The sequence below is a fragment of the Phalacrocorax carbo genome, chromosome 4 (genome assembly GCF_963921805.1).
Source record: "Phalacrocorax carbo chromosome 4, bPhaCar2.1, whole genome shotgun sequence".
Taxonomy (NCBI): Eukaryota; Metazoa; Chordata; class Aves; order Suliformes; family Phalacrocoracidae; genus Phalacrocorax; species Phalacrocorax carbo.
The window spans coordinates 48,408,120-48,434,609 of NC_087516.1; the positions used below are offsets into that span (position 1 = coordinate 48,408,120).

The following is a 26,490-nucleotide window of genomic DNA, read 5'->3' on the forward strand; positions in this document are numbered from 1 at the left end:
GGCAATATAAGTAATTTTGGCAACAGCAGGTATTGCATGTTTTGGTCAATACTGAAACTATGAATTATCATATTATTACTGTGTGTTCTTATGCAATGCATTATCTGCATGACTTGAAAACAGATTCAGACTGTCTAAATAACAAAACCCCCACCCCATCAAGTTTTCTTAACTTAAGGGGTCAACAGGTTACTACTAAGCTATCAAATGGAAAATGTGTTTTTCTGCAGCCCAAAAGCTTTCATAGTATTTCCCCTTCATGCATTTGGGCCTAAATATAATAACCAATTATTTATTGGGGGCAGGGGAAGCAGCAAAGCTCTCTAACAAATCTCCTCCCCTCCCTCCTTCCCCCTTATCCTAAATGGGTGTGCTGGACCACAAGTCCACTTCAGTCAGTCTTCCACTCTGTCTCTTGAAATATAAATTAAAGCTCACGCGTTATTTTGGTTTTATTTTGACTAGTTTTATAAGTTTATCATACAGGCTGATATGTAACACTTTTATTTCAGAAATTTTGTCAATTACATGCCAAAGACTTTTTCAATTTGCAAACAAAACCACTAGTTTTAAGGCACCATGATTAACTCTTTAGTAGACTTAACCTGAAGGTAAATATATTGCTCTTATATTAGCACAGATACAATCATGCATGATTCAGAATTATGTGCACAGATTGATGGGGACAAGGTAACAGAGCAGTACTGGGTGCTAACTTTCTATATTCTTTAGTAGCTATTCAAGTTAGCACCAGTCAGCTCTAAGCCACAAGACTACTATGATTTTATACACAGTTACATGATTTTTAGACACCCAGATGAGTGTTAGCTATGCATATACAATGTAGGTATACTTGTCCGTAAAATTAGCTACTCCCACTGCAGTATCTTATAGGTTAATATACTGAAACTTCCTTTTATACATCAGAATAGGACTAAGATTAGCAGTTACAGTTTCCAAACTGAACAGTGTTTTGCCACTATAAACCCTCTCATTTGATTTCCCATTGAACACAACAGTGAAGAGTGAGTGCAGTTTGTTCAGGGCTAGCAGACTTCTAATAGGTCAAGTGACATGTCTGACCCTGTTTCTTTCAATACCATACATGTCTTCACCTGTAAATCACCAGTGTTCAGGAACTCAGAAAAACAAAATCTATCTTTCAGGATCACGCTCTGAATCAGAAACAGTCACTGTCAGAAAAAAAAAGCTTGGCAGCCCTAGGGAACTAACTCACTCAGGAGAGCAGCTCTTCAGATCGCAGGGCACAGTGTCCTGCTGCTTCATCCACCTGGACTACAGGCTGCCCCTATGGCCTCCTTCCCAGGGCCAACTTGGGAGCAGGAACACGCCCAGTGAATGCCACCCTTCCCTCCTGCACCTCTCCCACTGCTCTTCAGCCGTTACCTCCAAGTAAAGGAAGCACTGCCTTTCTCACAACACAGGACAAGATTTCTCCCTCTCATCCCAAGGAAAATAGGAATTGACTGCAGCCCAAATCACTCACTGTATGCAAAACAGGATCCTGGACTACTTTTAAACTACTCTTAAAAACAAGCTGGCCAAAAGCAGGCTACATTAGTCCTTCCTTGTGGTACTTCTCAGCATGCAGAAGGACCTACTTACATGAAAGTCTAATTCAGTAAGTCTGAACACAAGATACACATGTAACTTTTTGAAAGGACTGACAGCTCAACACATTTGCAGAGATGGGGTCACACTGCAGAGATCAGGTCACACAGCAGGAGAGGACTGTGGCATACATCCATCCCTACCAAAGCAAGTTATATAAAATTTGTGACTGAACAGTAGGCAACCCTGATCTAACTGAAGGCTGATGAAACAGCATCCAAAATATGCATATTGTCTTTTCCACTACAGTCATACATGAAAGCCCATAACAAATCTTCCCCAAAAAAGCAAATGATAAAAAAGGAAACAGAAAAAATAATCTAAAAGAAAAAAAAAAATCAAAGAGCTGATTTTTTTTTTTTTTCAAATCATCTGCTTCTCAAGTTTACAAAGCAAGCCCCCAGTTGACCAGAAAGGAAAACTGCAATAGGGAGAAGAGACCTTGTAGAAGACCAACATTAAGGCAGAAAAATATCAAGAGGCCCATATTGCCTCCTGCAAAAGAATAAAGTAGAAGCAGTTTTCACAACACTGATACAGCCGGAAACGTCATCTTTGGTCCTCTACAAACATACATGCTGATGTCACAGTTACCTACCAGTCTGGTACTGCATGCCAATCTGTGAATATTCCACCTGTACACTGAGCACCACATTCAATGAGATGACCTGCAAGGCTGGGGAAAATGGCATTCAAATAACTAAATGTTCTGTAAAATCAAGTTTCACAAATCCAGCTTTAAAATATAATAGTACAGTGGAAGTAGAACTAAGTAACAGAACATGGTATTTTTTTCGCCCATAGGCATCTAATACATACATAAATTACACACTAAATATAACACAGAATTCTGAAAGATGAATATAAGAAGAGTTCAAATGAGTAACCTTTAAATTAAGAAATAAATTAATTTCCTGGGAAAAAAAAATTGAACACCTAAAAGATTACCTGACACCAAAAAACAAGTTTCATTGATCATTTCAAGAAGTCTTAATCTAAATTCAGTATCTTAGCAGTCTGCACTGTGTGTAACTGAATATACAAAGCCCATTTTTAAATGAAGGGTTGTAGGATCTCACTTCCAATGTAAAGGACAGAATGGTTATGTATTAGGTTTTTGGACTCTGATTGTGATAGTCCATAAACACTCAATAGAATTACAGGGAAAAGCCTCATCTGTCGGCCCCAGTACAGTGCAGCTGGAGTTTTTCCTCCACATTTATTCTCAAGCAACAGGAGGTCCAAGCATACTACTACTGGGTGTACTTGCGTTCCCTAAGTAGTCACTCATTTTTATGGACTTCAACACAGTTAGATAATGCAGAAAGTTAAATCAGGTTCCTAACCTTTGGACTTACAACTAGGGTTTGTAAACAGGAGTACTGTCATAGAGCTTCTGCAAAACCATACAAGGATGCTGACAACCGATGGAATCTCCTTCTGTGCATCTCTGAGGATAAGACCTGCTACTATCTCAACAGTGATAGCCTAACACAAAAAGCTGGGAATCACTGGTCTGTACCATAAAATTTCCTCTCTCGACAGAAAAGGGATAGGAAGATAAAATTAAGTTGTTAAATAAAATAATTCACTCCTTTCCTCATTTTGTTATTTTAAGTTGGTTCCAGAATGAAGTTCCTGAAATTTAAATTCCAAACGAAAGAGTATTAAGTGAGCCCTAAAAAGAACCCAAAACCTAACAAAAATATTCAAATAAATGAATTCAATAATATGCAAAATCACCAAGTGTTTAAAAAGTCCTGTTATCCTAACATTACATAATACGAAATATAAATCTACCCATTTCTTCTTATATCATTTACCTTCCCGCAGCTAGCAAGTCAAAGTCATCTCTATTCCAGCCAAACTAGAAGAAAAATACAAATATGTTTTATATATAAAAGTTTCATACAGTACAGACCACTGCACATAGGATGTTCATTGCTTTGAGTAACAATGCATTGGATATATTTTTACTAACTGCAGAAGTCTAAAGAACAATAATTGGTAGGCACTTTATGTGGATTTGAGTTGCTATACAGTACATTAGTAAAAGAGCTCTGATGTATTTCAGTTTTCCTCTTATTAACACACACAAACAAATGCAAATTCTCAAAGTCACACCCTCTTCAAAACAATAGGAAGTACAATATTCATATTTTCAAAATTTGTATAACCCAGAGGTTTAAAAGTCTGGCACCTATTTTGTGTCATGTAAACCAACCACTATGTTTTTTCAACTTTTCAAAATTATAAGTTCCTGGAGTACTACCAGTCATCCTTAAAAACTAGAAGTATGTTTTCTGTTTAACTAGAAATTATTTTCTTCCCCAAGTTCAACATAGTGCAAGCAATATATTCACTGTTTCTTCTTTAGAACTTTGCAGGAATCTCCCTACAATCTTTTAATAAATTAGGTAAGGCCTCTCTGGAGTAGATGATACACACACACAGTTATTTAGAGATGGTAAACTGCCAGGAATAACATAACAAGCCATAATGGCAATTATAAATGGGAAATTTCAATTCTAGATTAGGTGATGTTTGACAGGAGTGAAGTCAGAAGAGTATGAAGTTTTAGAAAGGATGTTTGTAGCTAGACACTAACACATACCCTTCATATTTTTTTAAATATGCACCAAAAGAAAGCTTCCATATTTCACCATGTGTGGTCATTCACAAAAATGTATAATCTATTCAAAATACTTCTTGTATTATATTCTGCTTCTCTAACTTGTTGAAATTCAAGGAATTAGAGAAACGTTGCACTGAAACTCAACTACTTAAAATAAAAATTGCTTACCCATTGAAAAAGACGAGTGTTTTAGACCACCTCATGTGCCTGCCTCCCTCCCCCCTCCCCAAAATCCAAAGTGCTTTACTACCGCCACCTTAAAAAAAAGTAAGGGTGAAACAGTGGTGAAACATGGTAAGACTTCCCTAACTTCACCAAAACACTTTTCAGCTTCATGATACACAAGTTCATAAATATCCCTGCTATAAGTTTAGGAGAAGTGAAAGCTAACAGCTTTTGATGCATGTAAGGAAGAAATATTTAGGGTGCTCATTATTTTTAATTTAATATCTACGTTTTCATAAGAAGCAAAAAATTGACAGTGACTGTGGAATATTCATTTACAGATGTTCATTACCATATGGAAAAGAACATGTACTTACAGAATGAATGAGTGGTCCTAATACTATCCCACTGTCAACGCATCTACCCGTCACAACAATATCGGCTCCAAGGTCAAGAGCCCTGCTTATTGGTCTTGCGCTAAAGATGACCAAACACAACAGTAAGTACTTTTACATTTTAAAGCACCGTTTAAAAAAACCAAAATCAGCTCCCTGCCATACATAGGATAAAAATAACATAAAAATCTCATATGAAATCGACTTTTAACAACTAGTTTGCCATTTTGTATATACAACAAGAATATTTTAAAAAACAATCTTCAGAACACCCTATCAAATTCAGGTATCTAAATGATATAATTGAAACATTTGTCTTGATGCTCAGAGAAACTGTCCTGTACATAGTGCATAGAGGGTCACTTCTATTATCAATAACAGAAAATCTAAGTGTTTTTTCAGAGATTCGTTACTCATTTCATTTGTAGATAGGTGTAAAGACCAATATTCTTCACAGAGAAAGCTTGGTGACTTTGCCCTCCAATTTTAAACCTTTCAGGTCAATTTCTTTAAGTGTTTTTAGAACTTGAAATATCAACCAACTTCAAGAGCAGCACCGTGCAGTCATTATTTCTGAAGAAACTCAGGCAACAGATTTTCCAGATTGGTCAAGTAAGAGTCAGCCCAGTCAAAATTAGTCAGGTTTGAAAATATGCACCCAGGTGAACTGCTCAAGCTTATACACTTCAGTGAGGAAGCTTTGACCAGAGTGTGTGGCTCCTGGCTTCTAAACCCATGCTATCTGCCAGATCCTTCTATTCTTCATGAAACAGGCAGACTGAAAACACATATTACCATAAACTGTGTCCCTTAAGGAACAAAACCAAGAGCAGTAGAGTTTTTCTACAGTTTCTATAGACTTAGCCCTGTTTTTGTCAAGAGTTAAGTTAGAAGACACAGAAGTTTTCTTAGTGATGTAAACATAAAATACAAGTATGTACTTTTTTTTCCCCCCAAGGCTACAGGAACCAAAGGATGCTAGCTAGAACAACAAGCAAATACACAGCATACAAAAACAATTTACACCTCAGGGTATAGTGTTAAGTAACAGTCACACGTAAAAAGCACAAATGGGGTTTCTGCATACGTACATACAGGATATGATAGAAAAACTGTGTTACTACCTTTGAAAAGCAGTAAATAAAGCCATTTGGCTCTTATTGTAAAAATGCACATGAACTCAGTCCACAGAACTAATAGCCCAAAACAGGAGAGACAGAAGAAACACTTCAGGATCGATACCTCAATGCAAGTTTTTCAGATTGAGTTTACACACTTGAACCAAGAATCAACCTGTAAACATGGTCAGATTCGGGGAATTAAAAGTGAATGATCTACAGAACTTACAGATTTTACCCAATACACTCTGATGTTGACTTGTTTTACAGTCATATATAAATTTATCATTTGCTTTACAAATAAGCATCCACTGCCAATACTGTCAAAGAAAAATGTAACTTATGAAACAACTAATTTAAGAGGCTAGTAATAGCTTTACATTTCAATGCAACTGAGATTAAGGGGCCCATAAAAAAATACCACTTTTATCAGAAAACCAAGGGTCCACTGTTCTAGCATCTGTCAACAAAGCAGAGGCAACAGATTTTTAAAATGCCTCATCCTCATACTAGTCTGCTTTTGTCCTCTCTGCTTTGATTTGCATTCCTTTTTTAATTTGTGAATAAATCATGCATCACCAGAATTGGAACGAACACTTTCTCAAAACTACAGATATTAAACATTATTTCTGAGATTTCATTTACAGGTACTCATGATCTGCAAATGTTGCAAGTCGAAGTTTAAAAAACAGAAGATCCAGCACTGGCAGAAAACACTATTTTAATTAAACACTTTTAATTAACTTTAAAAGCTTAATCTATTAAAAGGTTCTCATTTTACAGAGAAAAATGTACCTAACATGCTGTGTTAGGTACAGCCATACCTTGCTATCTGCCAGTAATGCATTTTTGGGAAGTGCAATGATCATTTTAAGAGAGAGAACACAGCAGTTTTTCAATAAAGATGAACATAAGAGGGGGACTGTTTGCACAGACTTTAGAAATACACCAAACAGAGATACAGGAGGCATGATAGGGATGATGTGGAGGATGGAGAAGCAAAGACAGCATCACCCCGATTATCAACTGGAAGAGATGCTGGCTTTTGGGAACATCTGATCATTGTCCCATTTCTCAGACCTTCCCCTTTGATAGACTTGACTGACATTGATTCATCTGAAGAGGTTGATGGTGACAATGCAAATGCGACTGTTCGAACAGGTAGGTAGAACACCGGCATTTAGAGATCTATAGCAGGCCTTTAGCATCATAACGCAGGCAAGGGAGATCTTTCAAAAACAGTGATCCACCCTGGAAAAACAGCTCCCAAAATTTCAGTCGTACAAAGCCTGACAGTGCAGCACAGCCTAATGGAACCTCCTACAGCTCTGAGAGCGCATCCCAGTACTTCACTTCCTCGGTTGCACTTTTCTAGTGACAACATCCTAAACAACTGCTCCATGCAGCAACAGAGGATTTTTGTGGTTGTTATAATTAAACTATTTTGCCCTGAACTAAAACCTGTGGATGTAATGCTAAGAAGTCACAACTGGCAAGGTTCTAAATTAAAGTTTATTTACAAATTACAAACAAATTTTTTTCCCGTTTGCCTGAATAATGCAAAGGTGAACCTCACATACTAGGTGGTTCTACTTAAAAAACAAAACAATTTAATGTAGTCAATATGTTATTTTTTCATAATTTAAAAAACCCAACTTGTTAAGATAACTCACCCAAGATACACATTCATGCTATGAATGCTCTCTGGAAATTGTTTGCCACTCTCTAAATCAGTGATACCAGCTCCTTTTAGGTTCTCTTTCTGTCAGAAAACAAAACACCAAATCTATGAGTATTTTGTAGTACCTACTGTAAGCCTTTTATTAGTATAAGCCAATAGATCCACTTCATAGCAAGTCTAAGCAAAGTATGATCATTAAAATTAGCACCAATACAGATCAGTTTAATGGCTAGAAGTCCTACACACACTTTTAACCCTAGTTTTCCAGCATACAGAAAAATAAGTCTTTAAAGAATGCTAGTCCGTTCACAGATGATCAACTACAAGGAACTGGTATATTCCCTGGGATTTTAAACTGTCTTTAATTGCTGTAGGACTGAATAAATCCAACTCTGCAAACAGAAATGTGTCTGCCGTAATGGCAACGGTGGCATGGCCAGAAAACAAGGCTAATTCTGCAGCTCCAGGTGATACTTAGAATACATTGTGTTTCCAGAGAGGTAGGTAGCGGGGTGGGTGTTTTTGACCATGCATTAGGCAACTTGGGAAACTAGTAGATCCAGGGACCAGTGACTGCATAGACTCAATGTCTAACGCTAGTTACAGGGTGGGGGTCTACAGTGTGGGGAAAAAAAAAACTTCCACTTTGAATTAATTTAGTATTCTATGGTAAGGACTGAAATCCTCCAAACCACAAATAACATTTCCTAGCGTAATTTACAATGTTTGGTATCAACATAAAGAGCTGTCTGTAGACAGTAAAAGCTGTCTCTTTATTTGTTCCTCTAAGTTATTTACTGACAATAGCATAGAAAATAATCAATTTCAGATCAGAAACGTCTGTGCCAAGGTCAAATAATGATCATTTCCACTGTTGTACTAGTAATGAAATTCTGGACCACTGATGATAAAGTAATTTCAGTAGGGCAGAAGTTTGTTGAAAGGAAGTCCAAGTGCTGCCCATAATTTGCAAATAATGAATCTTACTTGACCATCTTCCACTTTCAATAGCAAGCAAGGACTAACAGAGCCTACACAGATAAATCTTCCAAGTTACAGGCAGAGATTTAACCATAGTGCACACCTATCTCTTCTGAACCACTATCAACATATAAACTGTTTTCACAGTATCTTTTCAGGTATGGTCAACGCTTTTTCAGAATCAGACTCCACACATAAAGTATCATCCTTCAAGTTAAAAAAAAGCCACGTATTTCATCTCTAGATTTCAAAGGGTTTTTCTAAATATAAAAACTTCAATCCTCCTACTTAACATTACATTACTGGCCATAAACTAATAACTTAAAAACAGAAAAACAGCTACCTGTAAACAAAATAACAACAGGAAATGCCTGTAAACTACTGAAACAGCTAGAAGGCGTGAACATTCTGAACATGTGGTTAATTACACCACATTTAAATTTAAGGGATTTAACACTCAGGATTATTTAGTTTAGACACAAACAATAAGGCACAGCACATCCTAGCTTCTCCTGAAGAACAAGCAGATCTTAGATCAGATTCAGAGTTTGCTTCAAAAAGATAAAGAGCAGATCCACAGCCTTATAAAATTCATCCCCATCACACACCAAACATAAGATGTGACAAGATTTGTTTTCATGCACAAAAAATTAAAGAAAATGAAGTAAAAATGTTTAGATGCTTTTCACAGCAAAACGCAACTGCATATTCACAAAGTAAGTTCCTACAGGACAGTAAATGCTACCTTCAGGCTATATAGACTAAAATAATTTCTTCAATGTTATTAAGCCTTAATACAAAGTAAAATACCTCACTCATTATGTCATCTCCAGCAATAACAGCTATTTTCACATCAACACCTGCTTTCTTTGCCACCTCTTGAAGGGCAGCTGCACAAGCAAGTGGATTCATTCCACCAGCATTACTGACGACACGAACACCTGAACAAAAAAGACAAATTAAGTTCAGCAGCATCAACAAACTCCTGTATTTTAAAAACTCAGTGCGCTGAAACATAAGCAAGACATCACCCTTGCAAGGTGTCAGACATTTAACCAACTAAAATACTAAAATCACATTAAAACACGAACACTATTTAATCTGTGAAAGGACTGGAATAAGCCAATGCAAAGTTGTTTACAGAAAATGAATTGTTATAGATCCTTCTCATCTTTCCTTTATGCATGGAAGGAAAAAGTGACCAAGACGACATACATCATGAGGCAAACAGAGAGCATCAAAACAACTCCTACAGGAACAGTATTTGACACCATTCATTCAATATCCATGCTCTCCAAACAATGACATTTTAGCAGAAATATGCACCTATAAGAGATAGGTGCATATTTCAGACTGTGTTAGCAGAGTATTAGGGTATTGGATGCTTAGATGTAATTCTCTTTCCCAAGCTCAGAAAGCTGCAAAGCTATACTAACGTAAACAGAAAAAGTGACCAGAAAGTAAGCAATATTCGAGAATTACATAGGAATTGCTGAAAAACTTTTAGATTGCATTGAAAACATCTACATCCCACGTTCTAACAAAGATCTGTAAAGCAATCTTCCATTCACGCATTAAAGCTACAGTAAGAAATATGTGGATATAGGTATATATTTATAACTATAGTAAGCATTTCAAATTAACCCAATTTAAATGCCACTATCAGACATGCACTTCACATCTACTGCGATGGCATTTTGGGTGATGTTTAAATCATTATTTCCAGAGGAGAGCAAAACAGTAGGGTGAGAAACAGCTGTTTACAGGAATAGTAACTATACAAAACCCACCTAAGCAATTGAGCTTATTTAACATACAAATTCACACCAAGAGTAGCCTACCTTTCCTGTGAATATCTTTTATATAGGGAGCCATGGCAGTGGAGACAAAATCCGGAGTGTAACCTAAAAGCTGAAATAATTAAAAGCTGCAACCATTTGTTACAGTTAAGCCAGCCCAATCCCTTTTCTCGGTTAACAGAACACAGGGAAGAACAGCTAGCTCTCCAAATGTTTGGATAACGTTATCTATAGGGAAGGACGCGAATGCTTTTACTCGATGAAACTGAATACATGAGAGCAAACAGACACATGCAAGAAGCGTACAGAAGCAAACGTGCCCCCGTTACGCGGCACGTTTTAAGCAGCCTCCCAGCGCGCCCGGGCCGGAGGGGAGCTCGGGGCCGCCGGAGCCCGCCCGCTCGCCTCACGGCGGGGCGATGCCCGCCCAGGCCGGCCCTCTCGCCGGAGCCACCCCGGGCACGACCGGGCTGCGCAGCGGCTCCCGGCGGCTACTTACGGGAGACCGGGCTTTGGCGGCCGTCAGCAGCGACATGGTGATCTCGGAGAGATAATCGAAGACGAGGAAATCCAGCTTCCCTCCGTACAGCAGCTGCGGCACTGGCGGGGCAGGGGAGAACCCGCCGTTAGCACCGCGGTACCCCCGGCCCGCCCCAGCCGCCGCTGGGCTGGGCTGAGCCGAGCCGGGCCTTCCCGCCCCTGCCCTTGGCGACGGCCTTGCGGGCGGCTCGCCCCTCCCGGCCGTGCCGCGGCGGCCCGGGCCCAGCCGCTTACGCAACGGGGCTGTTCGCGGCGCCGGCAGGCACCTCCCGCCCGCCCGCCCGGCGGCCTCGCCAAGCCGCCTCGCCAAGCCTCCGTGTCCCCGCGGCCGCCCCCGCCGCCCCGCCACTTCTCCCCACCGCCCCCGCGCCGTCACCGTACCCGCGGCCGCCGTGTCACCCCAGAAGCCCGAGGCGCATCCGATGCGCACCGCGGCGCCCGCCGCGGGCTCGCAGCCGCCGCTGCTGCGCCCCCTGCCCCAGCGGGGCGGACGGGCGGCAGCCCCCAGGAGCCGCGGACCCCGGAGCGCCAGCAGCGAGGCGCAGCTCATGGTGACGGCGGGCGGGATCGTGAGCGCCGCCCCTGCCTGAGGGCTGAGCCCGCCCCGGCCCAACCCGCTGCAACGGCCGAAGTGATCGCTGGGGCGGGGCTGAGGGCTTGTGGGGCCGGTTGGGAGGTTATAAACCCCGAGTTTGCGTGGGGGAATAGTGGGAGCTTTGGGGGTTCCCGCTCGGCCGGGCTGGTGCGCCTTGTTCAACGCGTAGCGGCGGGAGGGCTGCGGTGGCTGCATTCCGGGACGTGCCTAAATGGGGCGTCCGGTGTGGTTCTGGTGTGATAGCGGCCCACGCCGGACGCGGATCAGAGGCGGGTGGGTTTGGGGCTGTCGCATCCCTGAGGTGCTGCGGGGGTGGCGAGGGCACCCGTGTCCCTGCTGAAGCGCCATGTGTGGGGTGGTGGGGTTAACCTTCAGAGCAGAAACCCCATTCCGGGTTGTGGTAATGTTGAAAGCATGTCAGACAGCCTGGTTATGAAATTTTTATGAAAACCTTTCCTCCTCTAAGCAAAAAATGCACTTATTAAAAAAATAAGGCTTTCTGGGGAGTACATGTCTGTTTTGACAGGAAGAGTTTCTCAGGTCCTAGACTGAATTTGTAGTCAGTGAATATGAGATAAAGGTCACTAAACCAGCAAATTCCCCATTATATAAAAAGGAACAATTTCCCAGTCCTTAAGTCTGAATCAGAGGGCTGTCTCTTAACACCTCCAGAGAGGGGTAATCGTGTACAGGTACTTCAGAGTGACTCCCTGTCTATAGAAAGTCCACATCATTTGTCTGATACGACAAAGATTGTGACTGAATCAGAGTCCTACATGTTAATCTGATGAAATAACTGCTAGGCCTCCCTTAACACGTATACTTGGATTCTAAGTGGTTTTGAATTATCTCTTGCAAATGAAACAATAATAAAATTTGGGGTCTTCGCAGGAATGCTGAAAAATACAACCTTCCATGTGATGTCGTCAATTATAAGTGACAAGAGGTGGTTTTACTGATGTAAAAAGTAGCCATGTTGAAAATATTTAAATAAGTACTTCTGGAAGTTGTTGATAAATTTTCCAGTTAGACTAATTTCTAATTGCAGTTAGAAATTATTCAGCTGAGAGAAGACAAAATAATCTTAGAATCAGGTTCTTTATTTAGGGAGGTTCAATGTTTTCGTATTGCCAAAAGGCCATGTAGCACCATCTTCTAACCTCCTCAGTGCCTAAGAAGTGATGAACAATTACTCTCCTAAGTTATTACACGGGCAGAACCAAGGAGGTCACAGAGAAAGAAAAGCTGGTTCCCTACACATAGAGAGGACCACACTTTTGATTATTAAAGTATTTAATTATTGTGTTGAAAGCTTGCAGGTTTTGCATCCCTATAAACTGGTAAACACCCAAATAATCACAGTGTGGAGAAACCCCCAATGTTATGTATACAAGGCTGACTCCAGACAGCTTTGTCCTAAGTATACCAAGTATATTTATTGTAGCTCCTTAAAGAAAACTTTGAAGGAAGAACCAGAAGGAGCACTGTCTGGTACAAAAGACACAGCTATCAGGATAGCCATAAAGACACACTGTTTCTGTAGTTAAATTTTAAAATGTCTTCTGTGTGTGTTTCAATATGGAATACGAGGCAGTAAGATATTGTAACACAGCAGGAAACACGGCTAATCCTCAGCCAGTCTTGCAGTGGTCTCAAATCCCATGGTGGAATTCAAATGCAGTTTACCTTCGCTGAGACTCCATAATCAACGTGCTGCGGTCCTCGCTCACTCCTGTGCTTAAATATATCCAAAATAAATGCCAATCACTAACAAACATATTCATCTATAACCCGTGAATGTAAGTAAAAGTCCTGCTGAAATGGTTTGGGCCAAGAGCGCACGCTGTAAAATTTCTGGATGCGAGAAGAGAAGGCTGCTCAAGCAAAGCGAACCAGAGGCCGGTAGATGGCTGTGTCTCACCACCGTTGGCACCTGCCTCGCGTGCAAAACAATCCCTGGCCGCAAAACGTGTCGTCTGCTCCCACCAGCATCCCCTGTGCTGTCTGCACTATGCAAAGAGGCAAACGTGTGCATTTCCCCCCCGGATGAACAAATGTATTTTATCCATAATAAGATATAAGTACTCACCCGCACACGTATACATTGGTAGAATGGTCTTGGAGTCTAGAAGGTGCTTTGTTTTTTCAACTTCTTCCAAATATTTTCGTAGCATGGGTTTTGACAGCGGCTGCTCACTGTTCTGTGATGGGCTGGAGCTTGCTTTGTCAGAAACCATTTTAAAGCCCTTGTAGAGCATGAATACAACTTTAGCATATTTGCATATGGGTGTTTACATGCATGTGAAAGAATTAATATCTGACACAGGTAAGATAATAAGACAGTGCTGCCGTAATGATTAGTTCAGAGCCCATCGTTTCATACGCGAAGTTAGGATTGTTTTGATGAAAACAGAGGCAATTTATTTAGAGGCTTTTCCAGGTAGGCTTGGGAAAGCAATGTTCTGTGGTGGTCAAGTTGTAATTCTGAGATTTTGGCCTTTATGTGATTTAACAGATTTTAGAAACAGTTTATTGCTCTTTGAGGACATCAGATGGCACTGTGTGGTTATCGGTGAAGCCCAGAAGAAGCTACAGTCAGTAACAAGCCTGTGTGAAATTCGTACACAGAGGTGCTAGTGAAAAAAATGACTGTATTTGTGGCCTATATAGGGAATATGGGTCAACAATAATAGATGCCATAACTCTGCCGCATGGTAGGAAACCACATCCACTGGCTTCATTGCTTAATGTACAACTTTTAAGAGTAAGCCAGGTTTTGAATTAATCTCATAAACTGTGAGAAGGAAGGGGAAGAAAATCTTCTGTCTTAAATTTTTATGCTGGAGAAAGAAAAAGGTTACAGACTAAAAGAATAAATAACAACATTTTTCCTGTTCATGGTTCAAATGTAGGTCAGTGTGAGATTGTTTCCTTCAGTGACCGTAAATACTTAGAATTACTTTTATCATGCTAGTGCCATTAATGTTTCAAATATAGGCCTGTGTTTCCCTCGCTGTAAACAGATTTGTGCACCATCATGGAGCACAGATGATGTGAAAAATGAAATGTGAAATTCATTCTTCTACTACCGTCATCCTGAACTAATAGCCTTCAGAGCTAATCCTGGAAGTCAGGGAGGACCATGTGGAGTACATTTTTCCAAAGCAAATACACTTTCCATTATTTTTCTAGGATTTTTCTGACAGTCAGGCTTCCTCTGGTTCCTTAAAAAAGTATAAGCAAGGTATTTCACAGACCAGGGTTTCACTGTGAAATATATTACATTTTTGCCGTGATCTTTTACTTTATTGAGGCTCTGTCCTCTCAACCAATTACAAAATATTCAGCAAATATTTGAATTTATTACTTATCTCATTCCCACAAATTAGTGCATCTCTTTGTTTAACAAATGGAGTTCACTGCTCTTGCCCTCAAGGTAAAGCATACATTGCAATCTCTCCTTTGCAGACGACCTGAAAACCAACCTTTCCTAAGTGAATCAACAGTTGAAAATTATCTCTGTAAATCAGTAAAGGGAGAGAATTTGCCATGTTGCATTTAATACCCCTATATAAGGCACAAACAACTCAAAGCTCAATAATGATGTTTAACTGATCCCAGCTCATGGTTTGGGGGTTTGGCTATTTTGGTAGATTTTTAGCATGTTGAAGTGTAACACCCTATGCCCTGGGACTTGGAAAAACCTCAGCTGTGACAATGCAATAATAGAATCATAGAATCATAGAATGGTGTGGGTTGGAAGAGACCTTTAGAGGTCACCTAGTCCAACCCCCCTGCAGTGAGCAGGGACATCCCCAACTAGATCAGGTTGCTCAGAGCCCTGTCCAACCTCACCTTGAATGTCTCTAGGGGTGGGGCCTCCACAACCTCTCTGGGCAACCTCTGCCAGTGTTTCACCACCCTCATTGTAAAACATTTCATCCTTAAACCTAGCCTGAATCTACCCTCTTTCAGTTTAAAACCATCAGCCCTTGTCCTGTTGCAACAGGCCTTGCTAAAGAGGTTGCCCCCATCCTTCCTATAGTCCCCTTTTAAGTACTGGAAGGCCACAATAAGGTCTCCCTGCAGCCTTCTCTTTTCCAGGCTGAACAACCCCAACTCTCTCAGCCTGTCCTCATAGGAGAGGTCCTCCAGCCCTCAGATCATTTTTGTGACCCTCCTCTGGACCTGCTCCAACAGGCCCATGTCTTTTATGTGTTGAGGTACCCAGAGCTGGACACAGTGCTCCAGGTGGGGTCTCACCAGAGCAGAGTAGAGGGGCAGAATCACCTCCCTCACCCTGCTCGTCACACTTTGATGCAGCCCAGCATACAGTTGGCTTTCTGGGTTGCAAGTGCACATTATTGGCTCATGTCTTGCTTTTTGTCCACCAGTACCCCCAAGTCCTTCTCCCTTCATCCCCCAGCCTGTACTGGTATGGGGGGTTGCCCCGACCCAGGTGCAAGACCCTGCGCTTGGCCTTGTTGAACCTCATGAGGTTTGCACCGGCCCACCTCTCCAGCTTGTCCAGGTCTCTCTGGATGACATCCCATCCCTCAGGCATGTCAGCTGCACCGCTCAGCTTGGTATACGTAATCTTTTGCACTATATTGATTTTGTTCTTTTATAACACATTCCTCAAGTTTTTAGGAGATTATCTTCTTTTTTAATTCCTTAACATTTGAATGAAGTTTAAATAAAATCTGAAATGTATGAAAGTAAGTAAGCATTAAAAAGACCACAGGATTTTTTCAAAATAAGATAATAGCTTGTTCAAACCATCAAACTTCTGGCCTATGGACATGAAGTATTTTCAGAAGTACTCTAAAGATGAGGTGTCTTGATTCTTTTGCCTTTCTGATTGTTAAATACTTTTGAAAATTTGTTTCTAATGATACTTGAAATAAAAATGAGAACTATGTATTAAAGCAATGATGCATTAGCTACAAAAAATATTTGCAGAAATCAAAGGTTCTTTTACATTGCTATATGCTGTAGAAAAAGTACTGGAAAAAATGGCCACCAGAACATGAGTCACAAACCAAATGACTTTTAGCAATCATGCATCATTGTAGTTTCCCTGCTTAGATTTAAAAAAAATATAACATCCCATCACTAATTAAGAACAAATACTAAAGTGAGTGAATTTTCTGTATTCACAATGTGCATGCAGCAAAGTATCCCACTGATTCTTTCCAAAACGGAACTCCATCGCTGACATGAAATACATACATTTCATACTTTTCCTCAGAAACAGAACCACTTCCAGGCTGTATTTGAACTGAAGCATAGTGAGTATCTGTACTGGTTTCATAACTGAAAAGACACAAAAACCTCTCCCATGCAGAGCAACTGAGAACTGATTTTTGCTGACTCACAAATCCTCCAGGCATCTCACTGCAGGAAGCATGAGGAAGAAGTCTGTTGCACAGACTGGACTGTTGGATTGGCAAAAATGTTGCCATTTACCTTTTGCCCAAGTTTTGAATATTGAAAAAGAAAGATGAGTTACAAAACTTTTTGTTTTTCTTTTTCACTTTTTTGCTTCGGTTTGTAATGCACACCAGCAGCATAACTTCAATGCTAGACAGCTTTTTAGTTTTCTCTCATGATAATTGTCACCCACTCATTGATTGACCTAGTGAAGGGGGTTTTTCCCACTAATCTGTATAGTTTACTAGTAGTACAAGCAGGGTAATGCATATTGATGAAGGATAGCAAAGCAAAGTAGGCAATTTTTTTCAATATTTACATTTTTGGGGTTTTCAACATTTATTTTTTGTGTTTATTTTTACAGAAGAAAAGCAACTTCTGGAGTATCTGAAAAAAACTGCAAGTTCTAGTCAAGTCCACTGAACACTTTCAGTTAAAACAATAACAAAACCCCATTGGAAATGTTAAAATGGATCGCTGTAGCATTTCTGAAATGGTATAGACTGATTTTTCAGGTTAGATTCTTAAGGCCTGTAGCTATGAGTCATAAGTTTAAAAAAACAGTTGTTTTTCCAAGACAGCCATAAGAATACTCTGATGTTCAGGAACTAATTTAAAAACACAAGCATGTTTCTTCTGATTTGTATTTCTGAGGGAAGATTTACTGTGAATAATGAGAAAGTGTTGGATAGTCTCCCAGTGGCTGTATGACAAAAATACTAATCCAAACTGAGTTGAAGAAGGCGCTTTTAAACAAATAATGATTCAGCATTATTCAAAAATAAATTGCAAGAAAAAAGTAAACTGAATTTGAGAACTCTTTCTTCTGCCTGTGCTACACAAATTGTTCCTCATTTGTTACCAAATAAGCAAATAGACTTATTGGAAAGAATAAACTGGCAAGAAAATCAGCGCAGTCAAATTGTGTCTCAGGGTACAACTAGATCTCTAGCACATTTGTTTGGTAAATGGGTCAGCTATTTGCAGCCAGGACGAACCATAACAAAATGGTATGTAAGGGAAGAAAAATGCTACATAGCCATTCCACTAAGAATACACGTTGTTTTCAACTTAATGAAAAGCAGGAATAAGTTATTTCTAAGGTGAAACCGTAGAACAAAATAGAAGGAAGCAAAGATATGGAAGGATTAAATATTCAAGGCTACATCCCGATCATGTAATCAGTAAAGCAAACAAAGATTTCCTGCGGTTTAGATATTTACATCTTCTGCTGAGGAGTACAAGAGGTTGCAACTAGAAATACACCTAGGCAACACTTACAAATGCAGTGTACAGATATTTGGCAATCATTAAAGCAATGTTTAACTTTGATTCCTTCATGAATGTAAATCTATACAATGATAATTTTATGTAACAGAAGCACCACACTGAAAACTCAGTTTTCCCATTCCTAACCCATTTGTAGGCATAATGATCCTTTTGTTCTACCCACACAACTAGCCAATTATCTAGAACAACGAAACTCTATTTATGCATTGAACTTATATAATTACAGCCATTCGCATGTTTTAATTCTAAAATGTTAGGCATTTTATCTCAAGATGAACTAAGCTATTACTGCCAGTGTTGACTGTTGTCATCTTTTCTGACACCTGAAACTCTTGCCTAGGAACACAAGACAAATTTTTCCATATGCTGTTACCAAATATTCTTCTGAAAGAGTTTCAAGCCTATATGTACTACTATTAGTGACAAAAAGGAAGGGTATGTTCTTTACTCTGTTAAAGGATGAGGGATACCCGGATTGTTATGTGGTTCACCTATCGTGTCATGAGCATTACGTGCCTATCTGCACTCTTGAGTGTACCTCTGTGGTCAAAGCTTGGCAAAGTTATCTTGCAAAGTTTATACCAGCAACTTAAGCTATATAATTGTATCTAAGGGAATCCTGGTGTGGCATAGCCACTGAAATTGTACCTCCAGGATCCTCTGGACCCTGTGTCATGACCTGCAGCCAATGAAGCAGCAAAGCAAGCTCAAGCAATGTGTGAGCAGCAGTGGCAAGGAGATTAGCCGGGAGTTTCCTGAGTCTATGTTAACAGCACTAATGAAGCAACAAGAAAACACAAGAGCGGGTAGACTTTTACCCAGTTTTATTTACTTTATTTTCACTCTTTAGGAAACAGAACTAACCATGTAAAAGGTGGAGCCATGTCCTATTTGTATCACTAAGGACAACAGAAGCATGTTCAGCACGTGACTCTTGCAGGTAATTAGCGCCAGATTTGGAAAGGCAAATGGCTATCATCGGTCATCCTTTGGTAAGGACTTTTGGCAGCCTGGCAGCTAACTCACTGGTCATCAGTACAGTTACTGGAAAGCTGACTCACCCATGAACAGTGCTTTGGCTTCACATAAGTCTCCCATAAATTTGATTTTTAGCATCATAAATGCTCAGATGTCATTCTGGCAATATGTGGCTGGATCCTCGACCATGATGGGAACCTTCTGACTGACCAGATGTGACCAGATGAAAAGAGGATATACAGGTCAGGAACTCCCCATGTTCCAGGGCATAATCATAGCTAATATTGTAATAATATAACATCTAGCTTCTATAGGGTGCTTTTGTCCATGGATTTTAAAGACCTATTAAGCAAAGCTGAAACACACTGGACAGAGGTGAAGAAGTCATTTGCCTGAAATCACAAAGCTGACCCAGTTAACAACAGATCTAGCAGCAAGCCCCAGTCCCACTATTCCTTTCATCATTAGGTCAAACATGTATTCAAGTCAAAAACCTCACTCAACATTGTCCCATCACACGGGATGTTGTACAGACACAAAAGCAGGCTTCCTCTGGAGAAGCCACAGCCTAAAGATCAGGTACAGAACACGAGTAGAAAGCTATTAATGCTGTTAATACAGATAGTAACCAGAAGCACATATACAAAATAATTTAGCTGGCACAAACCCCTAGCAGAAGAGGGAGCCTGTCACCAGTATTGTAGGTGTATTAAATAAGGCAGATACTGAGAACATCAGGTCCTCAGCAACGAATCGTTGATCAATGTTGGTCAAATGGACTCCCTGAGTTGAAGAAGAGGGAAGGTTCATGCTTTCATTACCTGTGAGAAATACCACAGGCTTTTTTCCCAGATATGCCACTGCCTAATGTGACTTCACACCTTTCTCTGCCTCAGTTTTGTCATGTGCAGAAGAGGGAGAATGATGTCAATTCTCTTTGCAAAACACACTGAGATCTGTGGTGGGAAAGTGATACATAACCACAAAATAGTATTTCTTGTTAGGCTGTTGGTAATTGTTTCCCATAATTCAGATAGCTACTGTGGCTTTTCCTTCTGCTGTTTGAGTGAAACTTCTGCTAGCCCCTCTCCCAAAACCATCTGTGATTAACACTCATGTTACTAGAAATAGCGTGTTCATGCCTTATCTCACCTTCCCATCTCCCCTGAGACCTCCTGGCTTGAGCAGAGATCAAGTGGATCAGTGGGAAGCAGGTTCTGAAAATGGGAGGAGTAAGAGATCTGTGCAAATTCTGGGAATCCACCTCAAACCCCTACCCCACCTCTTCCCACCACCTCCCGGTGCCCGCCCCCAGCTTCAGCCTGCTCCCTTAAACCACTGCCGCCCTGTGCTGGGTTGAACATTTTCGGCTGCTGACCGCACAACTCAACACTGAGCAGTCGGCAGCGCCCGGTGGGACAGACATGATGGTGCTGAGGTTACGCAGCTGGGCTCCCCTGGGGCCTCTCCTCTCCCTGCTCTTTTCTGCCAGCATGGCGGTAAGTGGAGAGACAATGTTAGAAAACACATTGGCGTGGAAAGCACTGTCTGGAAAAATTCACTGAAAATGGTCTTCTTTCTTCTCTTCAGTACATTCCTACCAGAGAAAACTGCTGCATATTGGATGAAAGATTTGTAAGTATCTGAACAATTTTATTTTATCTTAGGAGTCTAATTAAAGCTTTCCTACGCTGATTATTAACTACCATTATCACTTGTAGCTTTATTTGAACTTCATTGTTATTTTTGATACTTACTAAATGCACTGTGGTTAAACCCATTACCTATTAACAGAGCTATATGCTTGGTGAAAATGTAGGAGAGGCTGCGCTGTTGACAAAAGCATATATCAGAAGATGCTACAAGTAACAGCGTGCACCATTTTCTTGCTGTGTGTGTACGTACACACAGTGTGAAACTAAACTGCCTCAGTAAATTCAAATACTGCAGACAGAGCGGCAAATGCCTCCCCTTTTTTATCCACAAACGTTTGTGTAAGTGGTGCCTGAAAGTCTCCCTGCCCAAATATTCTGCCCTGCTTTTTTTGCTCCTAAAACATTGCCAACTATTATTCTTTCCTCTTTAGGGTAGCTACTGCCCAACGACCTGTGGCATTGCAGATTTCTTTAATAAATACCATCTCACTATGGATAATGAACTGCAGGAAATGGAGAGAATTTTGCGGCAAATTACTAACTTCACAGGAACAACAGAACATTTGATTCAACACATCCAAAGCCTCTATCCTCCAGAGAAGCCGACACTACCAAGTAAGAATATAAAAATAACTGCACAGCTGAAAAGTATAATTTATATAGTTTTCTTGTTTTTTAATTTTTCTAACTGCAATAATTTTATAACTTTGTCTGTTTTACAGGTTCAGTTGCTGATTTTACTCAAAAGTCCAAGAAAATAATTGAAGAAATTATCAGATATGAAAACACTATTTTGTCTCACGAAAGTACTATACAGTAGGTATCTTACACTTTTTATATCACTTGACAACCCAAATAATTTTCTTTCTGTTCTTTTATCAAGTGCAGCTAAGGCTCCCTCAGAAAGGTATTTTGTTCCCATGTGGACTGTTGTGCACACTGACATTAGTAGCTGCCTCGTAAGACATAGAAGGATCACGAGGATCTGATATTGCATTCTCTGTTCATGTGCATAAGCCATTAATTGTGCAAGAAGTGCAAGATAAAAATGGGAGGGAGCATGGTGATATTTTTATTCTTTTGCTGTGCCAGCTAGTCCAAAAATTTTTTTCATCATCCTTGGAAATTTTATTAAAATGAGTTTGTGCTGTAATGCAGAGTGTGTGGAATATTTGTACAATCATTCACTCTGGCTAATTTTGCTGCATATATCCATCAAAATCAGCTCAGTTATATTGACATAAATCATAAATAACTATAAACTCGGTGGTAGTCTTTTGTAAATTGACATTGCAAATAAAATTGAAAACATCATTAACTTTTCTAAATCTTAAGGATATGTTTTTTGACCTGAATGTAGAAAAATTTCCACTTCTGAAACATTGTATCAAATATGATTTAGACAGCCTGACATTTGCAGCAGTATATTTGCAGCATTTATGTTTTACAAATGCATCCATAATTAAGCAGGAATAATTTATCATTTACTTCAGGAGAACAAAGAAGAATTTTCCATAGAGTTATATTCATACATTAATTACTGGTTTGAGCTTTGCTGATTAGAGTCGAGTCAAGTCAAGTTTTGCGTAATATGAAGTGCATGCTTTCCCATTTTGATTAGTTTCCTCAACTTTAAATATCAGTGCTAATAGAGGCATCCCCTTTTACATGGCTGTATGGAGCAGCATAGAATCATAGAGTCGATAAGGTTGGCATGCTACATAGGCGAGGCATGTGTGCAGGGAAATGTGTATTACATATTCAGAAACAGCTGAATAAACAAGCCATTTTTATGTCTCTCTGTCCAGGCAGTTGACAGATACATATATATTGAACAGCAACAGGATCACACAGCTGAAACAGAAGATCACCCAACTTGAGGCACACTGTCAGGAGCCATGCAGAGACACGGCTGAAATAGAGGAGGTGACTGGAAGAGGTGCGCTAAATGCTTCTTGTATGGTGAAGGGTTAATTCAGTTACCAGTATCGCCAATTGGCATCGTGGCAATGAGTTATTTGTAATCTTACATGCCATATACTTCTGCAAAGGTATATAAGATTGCAAGATATGAAAACAGTGCTTGGATCAATGTAAGTGCTAGGTAGATGCTCTGCAAACAGCGCGTTCAAATGGTCAGGAGTCTTGCTTGCTCCTTTGGCCTTTTTGGCCAAAATACAATTATCCCAAAATGTATGCTAAACATGAGGGACATGAGGAGAGTTTCTAGAACATAAGACAAACAGAAGGTAATTCATTATCACATTTCTACTGAGTCATCTGAAAAAAAAAATTGTTTCATTAGCTCCAAAAATGCCATTTTTTTCAGTAGAAATTAATGCAGCAACTGTATTTTACATTTAAGTTGCTTAAGCTGTATGTGAGGCTAAATTCCTCCTCATCTTACACAAGTCCTGTGAACATTAGTAGGATTTTATGGCAATGACGTTAAAGTATCTGGATTAAATAGCTAACTTTGCAATAATGACATTTAGATGCATTCTATTTCTTGCATTAAGAAAGTTACAATATCAAATAAATGGAAGCATAGAACTGTAGCTAGATTAATAATGATCCTCTGAATATCTTTACTTCAGATTGTCAAGACGTTGCAAATAAAGGTGCCAGAAAAAGTGGTCTGTACTTTATCAAGCCTCAAAGAGCCAAGCAGTCATTCCTAGTCTACTGTGAGATTGACTCGTATGGCAACGGCTGGACAGTATTACAGAGGGTATGCCACTTATGTAGTATTACATTGAGCAAGCTTAGTGCTGTTTACATAACTCTTTGATAGAGGTTTTTTTGGGGTTTTGGTTTTTTTTTCCCCAGAGACTGGACGGGAGTGAGGACTTCAAGAAAAATTGGGTTCAGTACAGGGAAGGATTTGGACATCTGTCTCCAGATGACACCACTGAGTTCTGGCTGGGCAATGAAAAGATTCATTTAATAACTACACAGTCCACTCTGCCATACACCTTACGAATAGAACTGGAGGACTGGAGTGGCAAAAAAAGGTACTTGCTCATGATGCTTCTGAAAATGACAGCTTAAAACCTACTGCTCCCACTGCTGCATCAGTTTGTACAGATCTCTGAAAAAATTATGAGCCCTTAGAGACTGCTAACATGCACAGGGCACTGCATTGGCAGTGTGTGTAACTTGCTGCCAGGCACACATGCATGTCTGAAGGCCACGTGCTGGCAGCTCTAGTTTATTTGGCAGAAGGAATCTCTTCTCTTCAAGTTTCTTTACATCTTATGCATCTTATGGACTAGATGGTGGTTGTAGGACCCTTCCAACTGAACTATTCTATTCTATTCTATTCTATTCTATTCTATTCTATTCTATTCTATTCTATTCTATTCTATTCTATTCTATTCTATTCTATTGTGTTGCATTCTCCAGGAGGGCTTACTATCCTTGCTATTTCTTGAGAAATCTGCTCTTTTCTCCCACCAAGAATTTCCTCATGACCTAAGTAAGCCTAAGCAAGCCTAAGCAAGCCTACGCATTATGAACCTGGGAGATATATTTATATATTGTGCATCTTTCATACATCACTGAAGATGAGTGGTCAGAAAACATGTCTGATGCTGGAGAACAAAATTTGGTTGGATGTGTGCCATTGAACTGAGGATCATGCAAAATCAATTCCTTTCAAATGGCTAGGATGCCATATACGCCTTTGCTGCAGTGCTGACATATATATTTTTCAGTTGTGTATGTACTGGGAATGCAGCATGCTCATATTCACTGTTATCCTTTGTTAACAGTACTGCTGACTATGCTGTATTCAAAGTGGGAAGTGAAGAAGACAAGTATCGACTCACTTATGCCTACTTTCTTGGTGGTGAAGCTGGGGATGCCTTTGATGGCTTTGATTTTGGAGACGACCCAAGTGACAAATCCTTGACCTATCATAATGGCATGCAGTTCAGTACCTATGATAATGACAATGATAAGTATGCTGGCAACTGTGCTGAGCAAGATGGATCTGGATGGTGGATGAATAGATGTCATGCCGGCCACCTCAATGGCAAATATTATATAGGTAAAGTATCTTCTAAATACTTATAACCCAGGACACCATGTTTCAGTGACAAATTAAAATGGGTCACTTTCATTGAGTATGTTTTGCCATCTGGTTTTTCCGAAGCTGGCGTAGCCCATTCCTTCCAATGACTGAAAACACCAGCAGTAGGATTTATGTCTGCTCTCCAGCCCTAAGTGGGAGAATTAGCCTGAGAGAAGCAAACTAACAGGGGAAGGGCAATGAGTGGGGCCTGTTAGGATGCCCAGGAATGCAACGGAGGTGTTAGTACCAGAAAAATGAATGAACATATTTACTGCTTTAGAAAGCAACTAACTGTTTTGCTCCAACTGATATTTTTCAGGTGGTGAGTATACATCGAAAGATGCTGGTCCAGCTGGATTTGACAATGGCATTATCTGGGCAACCTGGCGTGACCGGTGGTACTCCATGAAGAAAACTGCAATGAAAATCATCCCATTCAACAGACTGTCATCAGGAGAAGGACAGCAGCACAACCTAGGCAGCGCCAAACAGGTTCAACCACAGGGCCGAGGAGATATTTAAAATTACAACAGAACATAGTTATAATTACAAATGCTGAGCATGGACAGTGGAAGTGTTAAGCTGACTGCATCTTAGAGAAGTTGGCTTTGTGTACCATTTTGTCACAGAAATATTTGGACTTCAAATTTAGTATACCTTCCACGTTACGGTCTCTTTTAATGGAGAGATAAATGGATAGTCTCGTGTTCAGAAATAATTCCTTGCCTTCATGTGTTTTAAATTCTACATTTTTAATTTCCAACTAGTCTAACTATGTATGAACACTATCAACATGTCGTCATAGCCTCATGTACTTCTTTCTTTAGAACAACATTAAAATGTTCTTTTTTCTTCTGTTGTAGGTTGGAGACTCATAAAGGGACAATTTCACAAAGACTGACCTGAACAGGGAAAACAAATCTTTTATCTCTTAGACTTTGAACTTACCTAACATTACACAGTTCAGTTTTCACTATGAAGCACCATTGACTGTAAAATGCCCAAGCCTCTTGCCTGAGCAGTGCTCACCTCTGTACATGGTTATTTTTTTCTGTACAAATTCTCAATAAATTTTTGATTATTACAAGACATCTGTACTTGTTATCTGTGCTCTTCTGTTGGCCAAACAAAACAAAGTAAACTTTGTGATGGTTGGAAGGTCACCATGATCAAACTTGTTTGATTCAGTCATTCTTGAATTGCACTTCAGTAGTTTCTGCTGTTTGCTTAGAGGCGAGTGTTGGAGCCATTTCTCCTTAAAATGTGGCTTGTTTCCAAAAGTTTTCATTCTGTTTTGTGAAGAAATTGATTTGTGACATGGATCAAAGTACATAGCAACTTGAAAGAGGCCTACTTTACTGCTGAGGGCTACTTAACTGAGCTTATCATGAAGTAATGAACACATTTTCAATCAGGACTTGTTAGGAAGTGTACTATCAATGACCAAGAACAGATCACAGAATCACAGAACCACAGAATCACAGATATTTCACCCCAGAGCATACCTATTAACAAGTT

General features: G+C 40.0%; 2 protein-coding genes across 4 annotated transcripts in view; one reads left to right on the forward strand and one right to left on the reverse strand.

Moving 5' to 3' along the window:
• The window catches only part of LOC135313095 (uncharacterized), a 65,875-nt gene extending 54,137 nt beyond the window's left edge, over positions 1–11,738 (reverse strand). For all 3 annotated transcript variants that reach the window (XM_064449831.1, XM_064449829.1, XM_064449832.1), the window contains exons 1-8: positions 11,328–11,738; positions 10,906–11,006; positions 10,449–10,518; positions 9,418–9,548; positions 7,619–7,707; positions 4,810–4,909; positions 3,456–3,499; positions 2,231–2,308 (exon numbers count right to left, since the gene is read on the reverse strand). In XM_064449831.1, the coding sequence (XP_064305901.1) occupies positions 2,231–2,308; positions 3,456–3,499; positions 4,810–4,909; positions 7,619–7,707; positions 9,418–9,548; positions 10,449–10,518; positions 10,906–11,006; positions 11,328–11,736 (1,022 nt within the window). In that variant the 5' untranslated portion in view covers positions 11,737–11,738. The remainder of the gene's footprint in view (positions 1–2,230; positions 2,309–3,455; positions 3,500–4,809; positions 4,910–7,618; positions 7,708–9,417; positions 9,549–10,448; positions 10,519–10,905; positions 11,007–11,327) is intronic.
• Positions 11,739–20,589: 8,851 nt separating this feature from the next.
• FGG (fibrinogen gamma chain) lies at positions 20,590–26,063 on the forward strand. Its single transcript, XM_009501699.2, has 10 exons — positions 20,590–20,741; positions 20,833–20,877; positions 21,329–21,512; positions 21,620–21,713; positions 22,706–22,836; positions 23,495–23,628; positions 23,727–23,911; positions 24,671–24,948; positions 25,292–25,464; positions 25,836–26,063. Exons 1-10 carry the CDS (start codon positions 20,667–20,669, stop codon positions 25,848–25,850), a joined length of 1,314 nt encoding a protein of 437 aa, XP_009499994.2. The 5' UTR covers positions 20,590–20,666; the 3' UTR covers positions 25,851–26,063.
• Positions 26,064–26,490: the final 427 nt, after the last annotated feature.